At 37.2% G+C, this 15758-nt stretch overlaps 1 protein-coding gene across 2 annotated transcripts; it reads right to left on the bottom strand.

Annotated features, from left to right (window-relative positions):
• Window positions 1–7825: 7825 nt before the first annotated feature.
• LOC122667998 (probable 3-beta-hydroxysteroid-Delta(8),Delta(7)-isomerase) lies at window positions 7826–15004 on the bottom strand. Of its 2 annotated transcripts, XM_043864509.1 has the most exons (5): window positions 14809–15004; window positions 11737–11880; window positions 11528–11636; window positions 8027–8293; window positions 7826–7876 (listed from the first exon to the last, which is right to left on the bottom strand). In XM_043864509.1, the coding sequence occupies exons 1-4, from the start codon at window positions 14963–14965 to the stop codon at window positions 8029–8031; spliced, it is 675 nt and encodes a 224-aa protein (XP_043720444.1). In that variant the 5' UTR covers window positions 14966–15004; the 3' UTR covers window positions 7826–7876; window positions 8027–8028. The 2 variants fall into 2 exon arrangements, with proteins under 2 accessions (XP_043720444.1, XP_043720443.1); XM_043864508.1 differs by lacking the exon at window positions 7826–7876 and having other exon boundaries at window positions 7964–8293.
• Window positions 15005–15758: the final 754 nt, after the last annotated feature.

Below are 15758 nucleotides of genomic sequence, written 5' to 3'. Positions count from 1 at the left end.
AAGAGCTTCAATCGCCTTGCTAGGTTGGAAAATTGCTTCTTGATGGCAAATCTGAAGTTGAAGGTTGTAGGGATCTCATTATCAATGCAATCAGCTTCTGGATCACCAATCCCTTTTCTTCTTCGATGGCTTGAGGTGAGATTCCAGTGTCTTGTGCCAGGGTCACTGATTCCGAACCAGAAAGCACCGTGAAAGCCCTCGTTGAACTCCGACAGCCAGCGTTCGAGCGTCTTCTTCCTTCAGCCCAGCGGTGGTTTTACCGTTAAGGGGTATTATGGTACATTTATTCTTTCGAAGATTAATTTGACTATTATGATCAAACTAACAGCAACTTAATCTTAAAAACCTAACGGAGTGGACTAAGTTCATATATCTTCATAAAATAAGAGTAGTCTGTGCCTTTTTGTCAAAATATGGTAAATTTCAGCTATATTTTCCCTTTACTTTATTAACAAAAGAGTGAGAGATACAGTGTAGGAAAACATACTTACAACATTAATAGAAGATTATGATTTCTATCAAACCCTAATTTAGGTAATTTTTAACACTCATGTCACAATTCACCGCTAATGTATTGCATGGGCAGACATTCAACTTGCAAGAAAGAAAGAGATATAAGAAACCCAAATTTCAGATCACTGCTAATGTGTATCACAGTCTCCTGCAAAATCAGTTTGACGTTCTTCTTATTCTTTCTCCTTTGAGCGTCCCTTCCCAGTTAGTTGTCATACCACTGTTCTTCAATAGGTTGTACAACTTTCCTCCTTACAACAAGAACCAATAATGGCGTGAAGATTTTCCTTATTTTGGATCCAATACACCATATTGTATTAGGATGTCTCCATATGTAGATATATTATATACATGTTAGTATATAGTATAATTACATTGTATCTCATAGTACATGTACTTAATTTTTAACGGCATGATTTAATAATTCTAATCTGATATCTCCCAAAAAAGTGGTTGAATAGATTCTATCTTGATCGTGGGTGTTGGAAAACTTGGACCCAAACCATTTATTTTGGTCCCGGCCGATTCCGATATAATTGACAGATCTCCAACTAGTTTCAGGTTCGAAGAAAGCATCATCTCCCTGGGTTGGTTTCAGGCGTCAAGGAGAGCGTCTTCCACTGGGTTTAGCTCGATAGTTGTAAGTTCTCTCTCTCTCTCTCTCTCTCTCTCTAACGTCGTGGGTTCTCTGTATCTGGGCTAAGAACCCAGATACAGGTCTCACCTCTGAGAATCTCAGTTGAGCACTCTACAAAGACTCCTTTCTCTCGGTGTCTCATACTGAAATGAAGCCGTTGTTTGTCTCATGCTATGGATCTGTTTTGCCATTTGCTAGCGTTATGTATGTTACGTTAAGAGCATTTGGATTTCTTCTCAAAACGCAGAGCAAGTCCCTGTTTTTTTCCTTTTTTGCCCTTTTTTCTTTGTTTCCTTCTAGTGGGATCTTTTAAACTTGAGGCCCCAATCATGTACTGTTTTTATTTCTCTATTTACCTTTTCCAAGAATGGAAATTAGATCTGGGCATTATATGTTCTTCTATCAAGCTTTTGGAGTTTCCCTACCTACTGTTTACCAGAAACCTAGGTTACGGCCTGGGGAAGCAAAACCTAATACTTTTGAGACTCTTGAGAGTTTGATGGCCAGTGTATGAGCTAACCCAATTAACATACCCTTTCACACAATACTGTTGAAGTTGGATGGTGTGGAAAAACTTAATAGATTACTACAGAAGAAAAGTTAAGAGATAAGAACGGCTAAGCCAACACCAGAAGAAAGGGAATACACCTTTGGATATGTGTGCCCAAATCCTTGTTTCAGTTGGGATGTTGTGAAAATTGGTTGTCAAGTAACCGAAGGATGAACATCTAACATTAATCTCTCCGAACTGATTACATTATCCATTGTGTGTACTCCCAAAGAATTGTGACTTGCACTGTAGGGTTGGTTAATCTGGAATTGTCTCAGTTCAAAGACCTTTAGCAGGATTTGTTCAATGCCACATTGAACAGGACAGTTCCATGCTTGTTTTGTATGTCAATTACAACTGATTAAATACTAGATTAATAAATCAGGTAAAACAAGGATTGAGCCCTTAAATGATATGATCTCCATTCAGTTTTATATAAATCCCTTAACCAACTCAGGTTTGACCCTCCTTTTTGCTAACAGTTGCAGCAATTTCACTATTGGAGATCACCTTCACCTGTTCAGCTTGGGAGCATTGAAGGCATGGTGACTCCGATAAGCTTGTTGTCTTACCATGCACATGTGCTGTGTTCACTGCTAAGCCATTGAGGGGGCCGTATCATTAGTCTCTCTGTCTCTCTCTCTCTCCTAAAGTTCATACTTGATGGGTATCGTTGCTTTTTCAGCAACAAATGAATGAATACACGAGGAAAATTACAATAGAAATATTGACTTTATCTCTGCAAATATTCTCTCTCTGAGGTTCATACTGAATATCACATACTATGAAGTACTACTTTTAAGTCCCCAATATTCACATAAAACCACAACAAAAACACAGAAAGAACTCTCCTACTGAACAAAAATAACATTGGGCACTTCTATTAAGAACCCCAAAACAATTCTCCCATTCCATGAAACTGGAGTCATGAGGACTGCATCTGAAACACCATGTTGTGAGATTCACTAAGAGTCAACACCATGCTGTGATATTTACTAAGAGCCACTCTCTATTGATTTTCCCCTACAGCTTAAGCCCATAAGTATCACCCCATAAGAAAAATGAATGAACATGTTGCCATGCATTGAGTTGAAAACTATGCCTTGTTCATTGTTGGGTTGGTTCCAATCAAATAGTGTTTTTGGGTGCTGCTAGCCACATTGGTCTGTTGAGGATATACAGTAGTCTGATCTATAGATGGATGCCTGTTTTCTGGTGAAGTTGGTCTAGATTGTGTGATATTAACAGTTGTTATGCCATGTATGTCGGATCTTCTCTTATCTATCCCTCTTGAAAAATTCCAACAAATATTTCTCCAGTTCCCTTTGCCATACTTTTTGAGACCATGAGGAACAACCTGTATGACCCAAAAATTATGTCAAGGAAAGTTTTAAAATTGTTCTCTGGTAGATGTTGAAATCTAGGCCATAACTGAGTTGAATACCATGCTCTCTGGGTTTAAATCCACAAGTATAATACAGCAATAAAAATGGAGACATTTAATTATTAATACATTTGTTAAAATACTAAAATAGAGATCTGAAGTTGCTTTTGGATTAGGATCATCTAGGTTAAGCTTATTTGCTGATAATCTAGCTTGGTTGTACCTATTAACCATTAAGGTCGTGATAAGCTACCCTGTATTGAAATGTTGGGGATTGTTTCACCCATCAGTTTTATGTCCTAAAAATCTGGGATACGAAATTTTGTCATCAATTATATTTCGGGGTTTGATCTTTCCATCAGTTATATTTTCCTGAAAATTTTGTCCACTGGAGATGATTCAATGGGTTTGTAAATTGGATGCTGCTACTGGTATTGGAATGGCAGACAATCCAATCCATCTACCTACCTAAACTATTTTGATTGCCTACATTGACACCAAAAAGGGAGGGGTGCCTACTTAGATTGTTTGGGAATCTCCACTTACAAGCATGATAACTTGGGTTGCAACTGTTGATAGCCTTCCTCTGGCTCTCAATTTCTAAACAGGAATTCCTCTGGTCAGAGTTCTATATGGCTGTAATTTCTTTATGTCTCACTTTTATCAAATATATATATAATACAATCTATTTCTTTCCTTCCCCCTCCCCCAGCCCCACCCCCCCCCACCCCCACCCCCACCCCCACCCTCCAAAAAAAGGGTGGGATTGAACTTCCATAAATTGCTATTTTTACACTATTGGAAGGATTAATAACATGTAAAAATTGCATTGCTTAGTCAAGAATCATCGTAGTGTGGGTTGTATTAGACTGTGGGTTAGATATATCTTAGTGACTACTACAGTAAAGGAATTATTAATAGGTGGAGTAGGAGTACTATGTAAATTGTGGGTTAGATATATCTTACTGACTACTACAGTAAAGGAATTATTAATAGGTGGAGTAGGAGTACTATGTAAATCAAGCTTATAAAGGCCGTTAGATTTTAAAAAATAAATAAAAAACCAGAATCAACTATGTGGGATCCAAAATATGCACCATTTTATTTTTAGCAATAATAAAAACAAAACAACAAAACCTTTGCTATCCAATCTTGAAACCGAAATTAGTTTCCATCTAAGTGATGGTACAAAAACAACATTGTCCAACTCCAAAACAAAACCAAAAGATAAAACTTAATGAACTACTCCAACAAAATCTATTTACATCCTCTCATCATTCCCTACTTAAATGTGCAACTCCCCATCACTTGGTTTCCTCTTGTTTCTTAGATCCTATCAAGAGATCCTGAAGATGAGAAATTACAAATTAAGGTGGCATTCTGTTCATATTCTTGAAGTTGTAACAATCAGATTTCTTATGGCCGACCTTGCAGTAATTATACTTGCCTTTAGAGCCCTCGGACCCTTGGCCTTTGAAGCTCTCATGCCTAGGCTAATTAATTTATGAAAGTGGTCAATTTTCTTGAATTTTCCAAACTCTCCTCTAGACTTCTTGCCTTTCTTCTTAAACTTGAGAGTAATTTTGTTAGCTTCATGAATGACAAACTACATTGTGTTGCCTTTCTTCTTCTTTGATTCCTCCTCTTGCACAAGGATGGAGGTCATCTGCTCTCTGTACCATTACAGATTATTAGCATTGTAAGATGTCTTGAAGGCCTCAAACTAAGTAGGAAGAGACTGTATGACGTTCCATACTTCTGAAATTTTTACATCCATAGTAGATAGTTTGTTAATATACTTGGTCATTTTCAAAATGTGATTGCAAACCCTACTTATTCCATTTTACCTTGTAGTTGTGAACAACTCCAGATATGTATCTCTCTCTGCCTTGTCATGTTTTTGCAACTATTTCCCAACTTTTGCCTTCTTTTGTTCAACAATGCTCTCTGGTAATCTTTTCAATAGTATGTCTTATTATTATAAGACACAACCTATTTGATTCCTCATAGTTTGTATTATTGAGTGCTTTGACAGACACAAGGTGGGAAAAATTATTAATTTACCCAATCAACTAAATAACAAGATACATGTTTAAAACATTACAACTTGGGTATTCGTCCATCCATCAATTCATCATCTAGTTTGTCTTAAATATGCTTGTGCCAGTGTGTTGTTTTCATCCTTACCTTTCTACATAATTTTTTTTTCTAAGTAGTAGTAGTACACGAGTCAACTGTTATAGAATATTTAGTTACATGTGGGATCAAAGAATGGGTTGGTATTTTTATGACCGTATTAGAGCTGCAGTCATCTCACCCATGGTAGAGATTTAGAAGAATCTAACAATAAGCTATCAAAACCACTAAGCAAATTTGCATTAACAAAGTTTTGTATTGCAACGGATGCCTCAGCTAAGATTCTACCTGATTACATGGATTGTACATACTAAACCTAATAAGATTAATAGAAAGAAATTAAAATTTTATAATAAGTAATAAGTATATTTACCAAACAAATTCTTATGATTGGTCTCCTCCAATATCTTATTCTTGTCATTCAAAGTTTCTTCAGCATAATTCTTTCTCATATGCTCAATATGCATCTAGGTTGAGAGAGGAAACCAGATAAGCGGTGTCTGTTGAATACATAGGAGGTGATGAGTTGTTGTAAACAAATATCATGCTGACAATGTGTGGAGATATTATGGCTCAATTGGCTCAAAATGCATGTCTCTGAATAACGGTTCAGCAATATTAAACATACAACTCTTTATAAAAATATATATATATTAAACATACAACTTATCAAGTCAATGTAACTTCTATTTTATTTGTATGATGATTTCATTATGGGCAAAACTTATAGCCTACCTTGCTAAGTTTATCAAGGCAGCCCAAAATATTTTCCATGTATCAGATTCAATAGGGCTCAAATTTTATGGGCAAGCAGGCCCCAAGCGCCTCGTTCACATGTAAGGCAACCAAGTGGTAAAATTAGTTTGAAAATCAAGACTATGAGAGAGAGCACAATAGTGGTTGGAGTACGCGTGTACAGACATACATGGAAATGCATGCTATGTACGGAAAGGTATCTGATTGAATTAGACATTGATATTTGACATGTGACTCATCGAAGGGATGTGCTAGCTATCCAACTGTTAAAACTCTCACATCATTATCCCATGTGTCACAATTAGATGGGTTACATTAATAATTTTATCAAAGCTGGATTGTTCAAATGAGTTTTTTTTTTTAATAAATTTTTCTTAAATAACTATTAAGGAATCTCATTGACCGCATACTTAGTACATTGTGTACACGGTTCATCTATGTTGCTCATGCAACCCTTACTATTTTGTATTAATTTGTAGGGATAAGATTCTTTGAGCAAGTGGCATAGGGATACAAACCAACAAGGGACAAAAGATGACTTCGTAAATAGGAGGCTGAGTGGTCATTTTATGTATTCATGAAAGAGAGAGAGGTGGGAGAACGTTTTCCTTAACTTGTAACTAACATTTATAGGATGCCATCTTTGAATGCGACATTACTTCGTATAAAAAAATTGTGAATTACAGACATGATATTTTTTTATCATATTACATCCATATATCATTATATTTCATTAATTAGATGTTATATTTAATTTGTATAATAACTATTGCGTTTAATTTAATTATGATATATGCTGCTAAAGACTGTTGGACTCTCCAGCCCTAGTCCACAATGCCATTTTAGAGGACAGAAGCTTGAGTTTTATCTATCTAATTCTAGGCCTCGTTTGGTATGTATTCCAAGAATACATACCTAAACACAGCACTAGTGTCCTGTCTAATTCTTGTATTTTTGATTCGTCTCCCCAACCCACACAACCCCCCCTCCCTTTTTCTGGATTACTTATTTTGATTTCTTCACTTGAAGTGTAACTTGTTACTGACTTTAGTATAATATAAAATATGGGTGGTAGCGTCCACCATTTCACTTCGGGACCATCAATGTTATTTCTGAAGTTAACCGTATTTTCAATGCTATTTAAACTTAAATGAATCCTTTCAATCCCAAAAAACAAAAAAAAACAAAAAAAACCCCTCAACTTAGCCACTAGACAACTATAGAAGGTTTAGTAAATGGTTAGGCAAACAGGCTCAAGAAAACCCTAGAACCAAGATTAAAATTTGTTAAATCATTATCGGCTGAAGAATCACCATGCCTATTATAAATACTTTGCACAACATACCAATTATGCTCCATTCTAAAGTGATCATTTTTGAAAAATATTCATAAAACTGAGCATTTCATTTGGCAGGTTACCAGTCGTATCAGCCAGCCAATAGCAAAATTTGGGCTGAGGCTTGGCCAGACCTGCAATAAGATCTTGTCAATTTAGAAGAAACTCAAGTTTTTTTACTAGTTTTATTTAGTGGATGTGTTCCTGGTCATATTGGTGAGTTTACAAGTCAATATTTTCCTTCCCTTCAGCATAACAATGAAATACCTTGATTTCCAAGCATTTGGTTGAAGAGTAATAGCACCGTATGGTTTCGTCTGGGTTAAACTTGGTCACAGCTCCAAACATCTCTCTAGAAGTGATGCCTGAAGCAATTCAAACAACCACATGAAAAAGATCAAAGCGATTCGAACTCATAAACAAGCAGAAATAAAGTACCAGAAACTACTACCCAACACCAATTCATCATCACTAGTTTTTCAACTAATCCAAAACAGTCAAAAATAAATAAATAAAGAAAGAAAGAAATTGTTCAAATGTCAGAAGAATCAATAATTAATTCTAGCGAGCGGGTTCTCTGAGCAAACAAGATTCTCTCTACTCTCTCACATAAACATTATTTATTTATTTATTGAAAGAGAGAATAAACAATAAAAAATAGGATGAGTAGATGCAGCGTACGCCTTAGGCTCAGAGTCTTTTCCGTTAATTCTATCTCAACGTATTTTGCTCTTTTTCTGGACTTGGACTTGGAATGCTGCACTTATTTTTTTCCAACACCTAATGGAAATTAGTGAAGGTATAACGACCCACCAGAAATTTGCAAAAACATAATATGCATAGTAATAATATGGGCTTGCAGCAAAGTCGTCCCCATCCAAGTAAGAAGTAATGAAGTATGCCGCAGTTCCATATAGTTGTCCCAAAGAGACAGCAAACTGAAGAATGTAGCTGTATGAACTTTTCGTGGCTATAGCAAACCTGCCAAGTTAATGGAAACATTAATCAGACACCACAAGAGGGAAGGAGGAAAAAAAAATGGGTTATATTCAATTTCTCCTAAAAATATGGCCAAAACATATATCTTCAAAGAAAATTAATACCATATAAACAAGTCAAGAAAAGAAGCAGTTGTGTACACATGTCAAACCAACTAACGTGGTTCTGTTTGTTTTCAGAAACCAACAGAAAATCAGAATCGCACATGTTGGGGGATGTTGTAATGTGTTGATGTACATTGTAGTGGTTTTACAATCAGAAAACTGACAATTCATATGTGGCTAATATGTTGGTCGAATGTCAAATAAATAGAGAACAGTTCCTCAAAGTTTGACTTGGATCCATAGTTGTCACAGCAACTAGGGGATCAAAGGCGTTGGAGGGGCACCTAGGCGACAAGGCGCCCTAGGTGTGCAGTATATGACTATATCTAATATAGCAATGACTATAATGAATATGTTTATATAATATCCTATGCTTTGTCTATTATATATTGGTTTTCTCATATTAGGTCATTACTAGTATAATACTAGAATCATGGGAAGCAGTTTTCTGTCTGGGAGTGTAGCCTACGCCAGCACTCCCATGTGTCTATCTCTCTCCTCCTTAAAACAAGGGGGCAGAGGTGTCTTTTCACATTGGATGAGAGAGATAGACTCATGGGAGTGATGGCCTAGGCCACAGCCGCCACACTCCCAGACAGAGATCTTTTTCCCTATAATTATACTAGTAATGTCATTAAAAAACAAAACAACAAACATAAATCAACATAAACTCATGATGTGATCCCGGGTTCAATACCTTGATTACGGGTTCGCTATGCGCCCACAAGAATGATAGATAATTCAAATTAAGAGTTTAGAAGCAAAACTGCATTAAATGGAAGTAAGGGCCTTGAATACGAAGAAAACAGAATCTGGACCTAATCGGAAATAAATTTTTTAAGAGGGCTGTCCTGGAAATTTAAATAAATATAGGGCAAAACAGAATTGAATTGAGAAACCGAAGGACATTTAAAAATATCAATTAGGCCTCCCTTGTAATTTTAAAGAATATACCTTCTTCAACCCACAGTAGAGCAATGAACCAACGGAGACCTATGCTGGTTTTCGAGTGGGAGAGGTCACTCAACTCAACTTTGTTCAACCTCAAATTTCAGGCAATATTTGTAACACCTAGGGCTCTTGGAAACACCCCATAGCAGACCCAAGAATCAGGCAGTGTGTTGATAGTAAATTGCTGAAACAGATCTGGGAGATGATTCAGAAACCAGATCTGACTATGGTTTCGATTCTCACAGTGGGGGAAGCATTGCGGGCCAACGTTCTAGGGTTTTGGCCGCCCCTAAGCGTTAATTCAAACCCTTGAGTTTGAAGCTAAAAGAAAAAGGCAGAGAGAGATCGAGCTCTCTTATTGAACCAGTAGTAAGGTATTGGAAAGAAGAAGAATAAGGGAGAAAGGGGCATGGAAGATCACACCTGAAGAGAGGAGAGGGGATAGACCTGCGCACACAGCTCTTGGCAGCAACACGGTAAAACTTTCATTCAATCTCCAATGCTCAATCGTAGGTTACATGCCAGTTTATAAAGAAAATAAAGTGCCCTAACTAGAGTCTAAAACTGAAAACAAGTTTGAATGCAAAACTCTATCTCAACTCAACTCAGCCTTATCCCAACTAAATGAGGTCGGCTACATGGATCCTAGTTCTCCAATCAGCTCTATAAAATATGAGGAATTAACAACCAGTAACCACGCAAGAGTGGAAGAGAAGAAGAAGAGAAAACCGAATGTAGGGGATGAACTGAAGTGAAATAAACTACTAACAGAACAAAACCGAATCAGAATAAAAAAACTACAATGCACAAGAAGAAACTGACCTGAATGTTAAAGATGAACAGTATAAGAAGAAGGATATGTGTTCAGGAATCACCACCTGAAACACTAGACTGGAATTACCACCAGCCCTACTACTAAATCCCCGCAGTGGCTATTGTAAAACACCGTGGAATTCGCAGGCAAAGCCAAGCTTCATTCGACAAAAAATTTGTGGGAGGGCGGCAGTCAAGCCTTAAACTTGAGGGCGGACCTTGGTGCAACGGTAAGGTTGCTCCATTGTGACCAAGTGGTCATGGGTTTGAGTCTGGAAACAACCTCTCTGCGAAAGCAGGGGTAAGGCTGCGTACATTATGACCCTCCCCATCCCCACAGTGGCAGGAGCCTCGTGCACTGGGTACACCTTTTTTTTTTGTCAAGCCTTGAACTTATTTAAATAGATTCTAAATAGACTGAGTCATATTAGTTTAAGGAAAGTCTTTAAGCCAATAGGAATCAAACCTTAATGAAGCATGAAAATAAAAGCCAAAACAGAACAGGAATTCTCCCATGCACAAGCTGGACAAGAGAATTTCTAAACAGACTAGGACTCTATCAAACTGAGAGAAATAGAATACCAACGGGAGTGGGATTAATAAGGGACATTCCAGCCTTTATAAGCAAACAAATAAGAAATAAAACAATAAAATAAAGGTTCTAACTAAGCCCCACGTCCTGGTTCGTTAGGTAAACCAGAAACCTGAACGGCAAGATAGTTAAAACTGGCCCAAAGTGGTCCAAACCAGAACCGCAAGCTATGGCTCTGATCTGGTCTTCTTTCTCCAGCGTTGGTACTTCAGAGAGTACCTCTGATCTGCATCATCACCTCACTGATCTGAACAAAGGACAATTACCACCTCAAATGTGGCCTATATCATTATATTAACACTAGTTGAAAGCCAATCAAATGTTTAATTATTTGTCCTCCACTCTCCAACAGCAACTAAGGTTTTGAAAGTTCTAACATCACTCTAAACGTTTGAAATTGGATGATTCAGGTAGACCTAAATCTTAAAATCTGATTTTTCTTTCCCTTTCCACCAGATTATGCTTACAGTTAGTTAATTTCCACCTCTCTAACAACTCATCACAAACTTCTCCAGAAGAAATTTACATTTCGGAGGGCAATCAAATACGGACTGCTTATAAAGGGACATCATTTTTTTTCTAGTCTACAGCCTAACAGAATTTTAGGAATTTCTGTTAGGAAATCAACAAAAGACTATATTTAAAAGCATATCATTTGATGGTGTAACAGTCATTCATTCATTTCAGCATCAACATAAAAGCAGCAATCAAGGCACTGTCAATGAGTAATGCTACTCTAAACAATTGATCCCTTACACAGCTAAAAGGGAAGCTGGACCCTCCAGAACTGCAGTAAGCCCTTCAATAGCAACAATTGCAGAATTCCTTGATGCATATCTTGAGTCACCTTTACTGTACTCTTTCCCTGACAAATGTTTCTATCAAGTATTATTCACAAGATCAACCTAATGCACCCAAATTTTCATGGTCAGAGATGAGAGTTAAAAAGTATAGAAATAACTCACAAACTTCTGCCAGATAATGGGGAGTCTTCTCCTTGTAGAACTCCGGAGAGAAAACGAAGTAACCCTCAAGGACAATGTGTGTCAGCCCCGTAAATGCCCACCAGCACATGAGCAGTCTATCAGTCTTTGATACTTTGGATCGCCCTAGTGTCAACAAAATATATCTCCAAAACTAAGGTACCACATTAATTTTTCAGCTCATCAAAATTCTAGATAACAAAAACAGAAAGTACTGAACTCCAACTTTAGATAAAAACAAATAGACATGAGTATGCTAGTGCACTAATCACAAGTCCCAATCATGTGACTATCACATAGCACACTTGTGCAGTCATAATGAGCCACTAGCGTTTCTATCAAGTAAGACATGCCAGATGACATTTGCAGGTGCAACTAAAACATAAATCATATAGTTCCCACACTTCAAAATTACAAAGAGAAAAGAATATTCTGAGCCACATAACTCATATCAATGTAAATATTGGCAATCACAAGAACCAAATGCCACTGGAGGTAAATACTAGTAATAATAGTACACTAATATATGATCAGTACAAGCACCATTTAGAATCTAAATTCTTCCAGATTTGATCTGTAACAAATAGAAATAGTTATTGACTGTATAATATGTCTACCTTAGCAGATCACTTTAATTTTATAGTAACTACAATAGGTGATTCTGTAGTTGAAGAACGTGAGATAACCCTAAATGGTATAATTTAAAGCCGAACCAACCATCAAAATAGATTACCATCAGAGATACTTCTTGTAATATTATTTCCTTGATTTAACTCAACTCACTAAGCCTTATCCCAACTACACAGGGTCAGCGGGCAGAATTCCTGTTCCACCATGCATTTGATAAATCAAACTCTTTCCAACAAGCACCAATAAAATATTAATACACATCAATATATAGAACAAGAGAAGGGTGGAATTCTGAAGAAGTCAATTAAACGATTGTGAGAAGATTCGCAAGCGTTCTCTTCTTTGGTCGGATCCAAGGACATAAAGTGCAATGAAAGCTCTGTAAATAGGTGTTACATATTAGCAAATACCTTTCAGATGTCTACTAGTAAATGTAATTCCCCAAGCTTACTTTGTTTGTAATAGGAGGTTCTTGAAGGTTACTACCATTAGTTAAGGGAATTGAGCGTCTACTTTCGTAAAACGGAAGATATTTGGATGCAATCATACCAGCACTAATGTACCAGATTCCATCAGAACTTTGCAGTTAAGTTACCTATCAGGGAAGAGGGGGGAAATGAGGATTATTTGTACATGGAACAAATCTTCCAATGTTCATAGATTTCTTTATCCAGTTTCTTGTTTATGATAGGCAGTGAGGTTATTAACAGATGGCTTAAGAGTTGATTCTCTGCTAAGATCATGCAAGATTACTGAAAAATGAACTTTAGAGTTAATGAGCACGAAAGATGGTGCATCTAGTGTTTATTTCCTCTTTTATTCTCTTAATACTTATATTTATGCATGGACATGTTATACTAATTACTGAAAAGTTTATTGTCACCATGCATAAAGTTGGCATTGCTAAGACCATTAACATAGAGGTTATTGATGTATACATTGCCGCTGCCCTTCCCTAACAGTTCAAGCTTTTAGGTTAAATGGTAGCGAACAGAGGTATTCTACCAAAAATAGCTTCAGATGTTGAATCTAGGTAAAATTAATTTTAGAGTTATGACAAAGCAGTTTTGGTATTTTAGCCAAGAGGAATTCATTAAGATCTCTGTATGTTCAGGTCTTCCTATGCCATGCTGTCATGACTCATGAGAATAAGTGGGTTGCTTTTCTTTGTAGGTTCTTTTCCATTCTCGATGGTTTCTTTCCTGTCCTCCTTTTATTTATTTATTCTCTTTCTCAATAAAAGTTTGGTTACTTATTCCTCCTTTCTCCCTCATGAGAGAGAGGGAGGAGCGGGAATTGTCCATATTCCAATCTTGTGTTCATTTACTTGCAAATGTAGTGGGCAAGCAAGCATCCATATTAAGAATTGATGCATAAACCAAGGAGATCAACTTTGCTTCTTTTATATCATTATTATAACAGGTGGTGAAAAACAGACTGCAAACCATTTCTGTTTGGAGCAGTTTAGAGTGCCCACCCTGCAGCCTCTTATTTTTCCAACAAACCATAAAACCTGATGCTCAAGCACCTCAGCAACTAGATATTTGATCTACGCCAAGGTTTGCTGAGCACCAGCATGGACATATAACTTTTTTTTTTTTTTTTGATAGTTTGTACATAACTTTTCTTTCTATAGATTACATACAAATTATTTTTGAGACACGTTCAGGATTTAAAATAGAAAATGTCCTATCCCAGATGAAATGTAGAGCCCCAAGACAGAAAAAGCCCACAAGTCCAATCCTAGGTTTTGAATAGGAGAGTCAAATACAACAATTATACATAACTGTTTTCCAGTGCCTGAAATCTGGCCTCCTCGTCTCCTACTGAATATTTTTCTGGCCCATAAGCCAAGGCAACTAATTGAGACGCTGACAGTTTCAGAAAAGGGATTCACTAATGACAGCAAGAACAATCTGGAGCCACAAACAGGGCTAACAGGCCAAATGAATCATCCAGATCTCAAGCATCAGCGATAAGAGCGGCTAAAATATTTTCCTTACATTTATTCAGCTTCAAAGAGCTGTTTGAAACAATGGATAACACTGTCTAGGAGGAACTGATAGAGCTTAACATGTAACATATAAGGGATCACACTTCAGAGTACCAATTCATGACTTTGTGCCTCATGTTCGTGCATTATTAACCGCATATTTTCCTGCGAAGCTTTTCCGTCGATCAGATTAAAAATAAACTTCATTACTCTGAAAACAGAACTACATTCTTAGATCATGGGAAAGCCAATCGTCACTGAAGAACATAATTAACTGCGAACTGTAGAATTTAATTAAAATAATATAATAAATTCAGAAAAACAAACAAAAACATTTGACGAGGAACCGAAAATGCACAGCAAATACATAAAGATGATTATCACATTGCATCATCCACTTCAATCGGGTCACAGTGTAAGTATATTATTACCTGAAATGAACCACATGAGAGAGACGACAAGTAGAGAAGAAACGCCGTAAACGCTGAGAATGGTGCTTTGAGAGAGAGTGCCAGGCACAAAAGCAGGAAGGTTCAGATCTCTCGGAACGTATGGATGTCTGTGGGAGAAGGTCTCAGCTCCCGCCATTTCCGTCTGCAAAGTGATTGGGATCTCAAAAAGACTTTTAGAGGAGAACTATTCGTATTAGGGTTGCGAACGTGGAGTGTTGCAGACCTTCTTCTACGGCCCCGTTTGTTTAGCCCCTTCTTCTACGCCCCGTTTGTTTAGAGCATGGTCCGTGATCTCGGTATCGGCTGGATCGGATCGGATCGGTTCGACCGATACGGATCGGGATCGCCCAAACTCGGGCAAATATGACACTTTTATCTCTGTTTTCTTATTGAAAAACTAATTTTTTTATATTTTTACCTTTGTCTGTACAACTAGATTGAATCAGTCTCGGCCAATACCGATCCAATACCTCAAACCATGGTTTAGAGGGATTCGGTTCCTCTATTTCCAAAGCTGGTACTTTCATCCTACTTCTGTGCGCTCTCAATGCGTCACTTGGCTTGACAACCATCCAATGGTTGATATTGAAAAAATTCAAATTAATTTGAAAACCACCTTAAACCCTAAATCAAACCCACCTGTCTGGTTCAAACACATCAAACCAAACTCATTTCGCTCAAATTAACACTCATTTGGCTAAGGTTACAAATTGTTTAGGAAAACGAAAAATTCCCAAATCCAACCTCCATCGCTCCTTCTCCTCTTGGTTTAGGACTCACACCGGGGGGTAGCGCACATTTCGATCAACAATAGCTGCCAGAGTTGGCACTAGAAGTAGCTTACATTCCTCTTCTTCCACCAAGCTCCCTACTCCTCTTCTTCCACCTTCGTCGGCTTTCGTCACTTCAATCTGATAATTTGATGGTCT

The sequence above is a fragment of the Telopea speciosissima genome, chromosome 7 (genome assembly GCF_018873765.1).
Source record: "Telopea speciosissima isolate NSW1024214 ecotype Mountain lineage chromosome 7, Tspe_v1, whole genome shotgun sequence".
NCBI classification, from domain to species: Eukaryota; Viridiplantae; Streptophyta; class Magnoliopsida; order Proteales; family Proteaceae; genus Telopea; species Telopea speciosissima.
This window is presented reverse-complemented; position numbering and strand designations above follow the sequence as displayed.

What these genes read in the sequence shown, in the direction of transcription:
- LOC122667998 (XM_043864509.1), bottom strand. Translation starts at nt 14,965, where the DNA reads ATGGCGGGAGCTGAGACCTTCTCCCACAGACATCCATACGTTCCGAGA. An exon ending in TCTCATGTGGTTCATTTCAG is followed by an intron (nt 11,881 to 14,808) that starts GTAATAATATAC and finishes TGTTGACACTAG; the next exon opens with GGCGATCCAAAGTATCAAAG. An exon ending in CCATTATCTGGCAGAAGTTT is followed by an intron (nt 11,637 to 11,736) that starts GTGAGTTATTTC and finishes AACATTTGTCAG; the next exon opens with GGAAAGAGTACAGTAAAGGT.